This window comes from Osmerus eperlanus, chromosome 25 (assembly GCF_963692335.1).
Source record: "Osmerus eperlanus chromosome 25, fOsmEpe2.1, whole genome shotgun sequence".
NCBI lineage: Eukaryota > Metazoa > Chordata > Actinopteri > Osmeriformes > Osmeridae > Osmerus > Osmerus eperlanus.
In genome coordinates this window covers 2,268,155-2,274,318 of record NC_085042.1, presented here as the reverse complement: position 1 = coordinate 2,274,318, position 6,164 = coordinate 2,268,155, and the positions used below count along the sequence as shown (strand labels likewise).

The 6,164-nt window shown below is 50.5% G+C and overlaps 1 protein-coding gene across 1 annotated transcript; it reads right to left on the bottom strand.

Moving 5' to 3' along the window:
- Positions 1-1,713: 1,713 nt before the first annotated feature.
- On the bottom strand, positions 1,714-3,640 carry LOC134011957 (uncharacterized). The gene is made up of 3 exons (XM_062451531.1): positions 2,388-3,640; positions 2,083-2,158; positions 1,714-1,960 (listed from the first exon to the last, which is right to left on the bottom strand). The coding sequence occupies exons 1-3, from the start codon at positions 3,636-3,638 to the stop codon at positions 1,812-1,814; spliced, it is 1,476 nt and encodes a 491-aa protein (XP_062307515.1). The 5' UTR covers positions 3,639-3,640; the 3' UTR covers positions 1,714-1,811.
- Between the last annotated feature and the right edge of the window lie 2,524 nt (positions 3,641-6,164).

Here is a 6,164-nt window from a genome sequence, read left to right as displayed (position 1 = left end):
TCAATGGGCCTAAACAGGTGCAGCCCACATTTTTCAACATTAACATTTCAATATAACAAGTCATTATGGCCTTTGGAAAAATGTTTTTGGGGGGGAGGTGGGTCGTGCATTATAGACCCCTGTGCCTAAGCTTTTGTCCTTAATGGAATTTTTTCCCCTTACTACTTTTACTTTTATACTTTAAGTAGTTTTGAAACCAGTACTTTTATACTTTTACTTGAGTAAAAAGCTTGAATTGATACTTCAACTTCTACAGAAGTATTTTTAAACCCTAGTATCTATACTTCTACTTGAGTAATGAATGTGAATACTTTTGACACCTCTGAACACAACACACACATAAGTACATCAGAATCTTAGAACCTTTTCTGAGTCAACGCGCACCTACCTCCCTGTGCTATAGCTTTGTTAGGAAAACAAACAGGACCGTTACACTCCAACAGCAATATAACTTGTTTATTGACAATGATCAGATACAGTAGAGTGTTCCGGACGGCAGTGAGTCTCTGTGATGGTCTTCTCCTGATATCCACTCAGCCCAGCGAGTTCCAGCCAGGTGAGAAACTCCCAGTTCTCGTCCGTACTGCAGAAAGTACATTTCTGGCTCCTTGGCAACGGTCCTTACGTTGTCCGGGAGAAAGTGGGCCAGGAGACCTGCAGGGTAGAAGAACCGAGAGGCAGGAAACCAGAACAAACATCCCACATCAGCCTCCTGGAGATCCTCCAGGCCGTGTGTCCAAGTGTCCTTGAGCAAGACACTGGACCCCAAGCTGCTCCCGATGAACAGGCTAGCCTTGCATGGCAGCTCCGTCGCTGTGGGTGTGTATGAATGGGTGAATGAGAGGCATAATGTAAAGTGCTGTGGGTGCCGGGATGGGCGGCTGTGCCTCAGAGGGTAGAGAGAGAGTTCTATCCCCAAATCCTCCAGGCAGGCACGTGCACAGATAGACCCCTAGTGGTGCTCAAGCACCTGTTGCGATGTAATGTTTTCAGCAGCGCTAATGTTGTGGTTAATTCATCACCAAACAACGTCAGGGGATTGCACAAACACCGTCATTACCTGTTTGTCTGATGCTGCGGGTCAGAGAAGAAGTAGGCTGCAGCCGTTTGGCCTGGCGCTCAGCACTGCATGAGCACTAAGTGGAGGAGGAGGGAGGGGCGCGGGCTTGTGAGCGCCGCGGAGCATTTCAGGGCGAAATTCTCACAAGAACTTAAATAAATGCCCCGTCAGATATCAAAACACATTTGGGGGGAATTGATGACAGAGCAAAATATTGATGAATGAAGAAAAAATAGGGCTCCAGCAGAAGGGGCACTTTTCTCATCCAGGGCAAAAGGGCAGGTGCTTGAGCACCACTAGGGGTCTATCTGTGCACGTGCCAATGGGTGCCCCTTTTTTTGGTTTGAGCACCTGCCCCCCAAAATGTCTGTGTAAATGTACTGAGGCACAGACAAACCAGACCTCCAGGTTTGTACTGAGGCACAGACACACCAGACCTCCAGGTTTGTACTGAGGCACAGACAAACCAGACCTCCAGGTTTGTACTGAGGCACAGACAAACCAGACCTCCAGGTTTGTACTGAGGCACAGACAAACCAGACCTCCAGGTTTGTACTGAGGCACAGACACACCAGACCTCCAGGTTTGTACTGAGGCACAGACAAACCAGACCTCCAGGTTTGTACTGAGGCACAGACAAACCAGACCTCCAGGTTTGAGACTAAGACTGGACTCAGTCAAGTCTTGTCCCAGTAATTTGACCCCGAGGAGCACCCATTCTCACTCTCACTACTTAAATCAGTAGGCCGTCCTACTGGCTCCCAGACATCTCGAAGGTCTTGGCGATGGACTTTCGAAGCGCACGGAACATTCGTACGTGTAGAGGACGTCTAGGGGGCTCCTGCTTGGTCTCGTGGTCCTTCGACAGCTCCAGATTGGCAGGCGAACCACACTTAGTCCCTGTGACAAGACAACATTTTAAATTGGTGAATTTGAAGTTAGGCTTTGTCAGATTTAATTAGCCAAATCTACAGGATTACTTTGTGATTCATTAAGGATGACAAGCAGTGGTGGTCGCTCACCAGGTGTGACGTGAGAGCTGGGGGGAAGCTCCTCCTGGGCTGAGGGCTTCTTGGGCTCCGTCTTTCTCTTCAGGAACTGCAGGGGAAAACACAGAACATGCTGGAATCTATGGAAACTATGACAACACCTCTCAGTCCACCAAAGCATCAGGATTAAGAACCACAAAAGCCACTCAGTCCCAACACTGCCTCTTCATTCTATACATGCTCCATTACATGAATAACCAACCCATGGTCATTCATTCTGTACTCATACGATATACTATAAGCTCTGCTCTATAAGTTCTATTACATAAATAACCCACCTTGTTCTTGAAGAGCTTGGCTTTCTTCGGCAGGCTCCACCACTTCAAGCCCTTCTTAGCCTTTCTCGTCTCTCCTGCAGAGGTCGACGCTGTCCCAGCATCCATGATGACCGCTGCAGGGCTGAGCTCACCGAGATCTTCCCCAGGACACGGAGCTGCAGCAGCAGACTCACACAGAGTGTCCATCACTCTCTCCGTCAGGATCCTGACCGTGCGGTCCAGGGTCTCCTGGCAGGCCAGGCTGGAGGTCGAGGGAAGGTTCAGCTCAAGGCTCTTCTGCAGCTGACTCTTAACCGAGCTCTCAGCAAAGCTGTGGATGAGCTCCTGTCTGGAGGGCATCGGGGGGCTTTCTGGGAGCATCAGCTCTGACGTGCTTCTGGTGGAGCTCACGGGGCTCTGAAGATGCAGGCCGGTGGTGGCTGTCTGCCGGCGGAGCCGACGGACGTCGGCGAGCAGACTCTCTGAGGCGGTCTTGATCTGGAGCGCGTCCAATCCGGCGGAGTCCAGTCCTACGGCGGCGTTGGAGACTGTTGGACCCTCTTCGTCCTCACATAACTGGCTGAGATTCTCCAGTATGGAGTCCAAGAGGGCACAGGTCAGGAGGCCGTCCTCACTCCTCTTCAGTTCAGCAGTGGAGCACTCTGAAGCGGCTACTTCTGCTCTCATGGCACTGAGAATCACCCCAAGGGTCCTCTTGGTCCAAGAGATGGACGCCTTCGGAGGGACGATCTCAGATACACGTTCTTCAAGAGCCGACAGCTTGTCTGCAGCTTTCTGCAGGGTCCTCAGTGTGCTGTCATAAAGCTGCTGGCTGGAGGAGTGGACCTGCTCCCAGAACTTCATGCCACCAGATCTCGCCTTTGCTGAGGCCTTGTGCTGCTCAACCACCTCATGGAGATCGTCTAGGATCGCACCAAGCAGGTTCTCGCAGTTCTCAGAGGAGACCAGCAGAGATGGACGCTCTGAGCTCTCTGGATTGGCCGCATGAGGTGAGCCACGAGGGGTCGCCGGCTGGCGAGAGAGCTTCTGAGTCGCTCTCCTCAAGGCCTGCTGGAACACATCTTTCCCTTTGGTCGCGTACTCTTTTATGATCGTTCCCACTCGCGTGTCATGAGCCAGGCTCTGCCCAGCTGCGGGTGGGCCCTCTGGACGTAAGAAAATCAAGGTCTCCAGGACCTCGGTGGTTCTGTGTCCACTCCCTGGCAGGAGGGAGTCAACAAACAAGGAGCGGTAGATGTGGGAAAAGGACATCTCCGGACGCCTTCGGATCAGCGAATGATCCAAGATGGCTGAGATGCCTTCGACGAGCTCATCGATTTCCAATTCCTCTACGGCCTTGTTTAGACAGGCCAACATCTGTTCGTTGGCCAGCTGCTGGAGTTTGGTCAAGCCTTCGTTCTTCACGCTCTCCCGATAGCAGAACTCACTACTTATGGCTCTGCAGGCTGCTGTCACCGTGTCGACAGAGCGGATCAACAGAAGCCTGATGAGAGACGGGGGCAAACTTTCCAGAGACGTCTCGTTCATCAAAGAGACGCTCTCGTCCGCCGTCACATCTCCCATCCTGGAAGAGCTCACCAGGGGGGTCAGTTTGGCCGCTGCCTTGCAGACCATCTTCTTGACTTCAGAGGAAACATCCAATGTGTCCCATCCTGTGAGGGAGGAGCTGTTCCCTGCTCTGGATGATGAAGACTGGCTGTCCAGCAACTCAACAGCACTCTTCACGGATTCAATGATCCCATCGACCAGGTCACTGGCCAGGGAATGTCCAGAGCCACGGCTCCCAAGATAAGGGATCATGAGCAAATCCTCAGTTCTTGATTGGCTGGATGGCGATATGGACGAGCGCTCCTTCCTACACGGCCCAAACTGCTCCTCCAGCTTCTGCTCCACAGCCTGGACAACGTTGGTCCTCGACATGGTGGTCAGGAGCTCTCCGAGGGACCTTCCAGAAGACAGACTGCTGCTCCCTGACCTCCTCAGCAGCGGTAGAGTCTGCACGTCGGCACAGACAGCAGAGAGGAAGTAGCTCACAGAGGAAAAGGTAACAGGCCCTTGAGCTTCTTCTTGGATTGCGGCCCTGGCTGCTAAGACGTTGCCGATGACCGGCACGATCACCTCAGCTGCCACAGAGCCCAGACTGGCTTTGGCCTCCACCTGCAGATCCGGAGAGGGGGTTCCACTCTGTCTGCTGAGCGCCACCTGGCTTTCTGTGTCAGCCTGCAGCATGGCGGACACTTTGGTCAGCATCTCCTGGGATAGCAGCCCAGCAGCTGATCTGCTGCAGGTCTGGGCGCCTGGAACATCTCGGCTGGCGTCCAAGTCGAGCAGCAGGTCTGGCAGCCTGTCGTTGTTGATCAGCTGCAACACCGCTCTGATCACAGAGATGGGCAGCTTGGTGCGGCTCGACAGGGCTGAGGAGCAGGCTGTCTTCATCGCCCTCTGGCTGGCAGACGTGGTGCTGCTGCTGGCTGTGCCGGGGGGCATTCTCTCCACTCCACTGACGCCCTGGGAAGTGGACGCAACCTCCAGGGCTTCCAGCTGGTCTTTTGACCCAGTGGCGGGCACTGAAGGAGGGGGCAGATCCGAGGGCTCGACCAGGTCCATGTCCTCCAAACTTAGAGGCCTCACGGTCAACACCCTGATGAAGGTCCCCTTGTCTCCAGACAGACTCCCCTCTCTTCCCTCGTTCACCCCGGGCTGAGATGAGTCTTTCTTATCTTTGTCCATGTCTCTTCCTCAGAGACTGCCTCAGGTCACACTTGCTGTTGCAGTCCGATTTGAGAGAGAGGCTTTCACACCTGACCCCTGAAAAGGCAGACTTTTCCAAAGAACACAGAGAATGTAATTACTTTTTCAGAATAATCTAATATCTACCTACATATCTACATGAGAACATTGTCTTGGAAATTTAAACCTTACTGAAAAAGTTGTTACAACTTGTAAGGTGCAAAACAATCAGACCATTTACTTACAAAAATATTTCTGTGTTCCAATACGAATTTGTCAAGGTGAAAGCGTCGCAGAGATCCAAATCCTTGTCCAAGAAAATGTTCACGTAAAACTGAGCACAGTGATCAGAACGGCCTTTTGTAGTTTATTTGATGAATTATGTCATAATACAGCAAACGTCATCAAACAGCAGACAGCACAATTTGAAGATAGCTCTATTTACTTTTCCAAAGAACACAGAATAGGCTACAATAACTTTTTCAAATTAATGTATAAACTACCTTCATATCTACCAGAGAATATCGTCTTTTAAATTGAAACCTTACAACTTTAAAAAGTCCCCATATCTCCTCGGTGCAAAACAATCTGAACATTTACTTACATTACAATATTGCTGTGTTCCAATACGAATTCGTCAAGGTGAAAGTGTCGTAGAGATCCAAATCCTTGTCCAAGAAAACTTTCTATAAGAAATGAGAGCAGTGATCAGAACGGCCTTTTATAGTTTATTTGATGAATTACGTCATAATACAGTAAACGTCATCAAACAGCAGATGGCGCTCTTTACACGCGGTCTGTTAAGAGTCCAGGCCGTGGTCTGTTATCAGTGTTAAACAGGGGCGAACATTTAATTGTACATGAACTGTTTTAAATCACGTTTTGAAAAGTGAAAATGTGTACCCCCCACCACACATTTTGTATCAAGAAAAATATATTTAACAGCGGTATCCTCTGTTATATAGATTCTAAAAAGCTGTCCCGCACCCACATTGGAAAATATACCCACGACGTTGGTGTTCCATATTGCCTTATTTAATTATGATT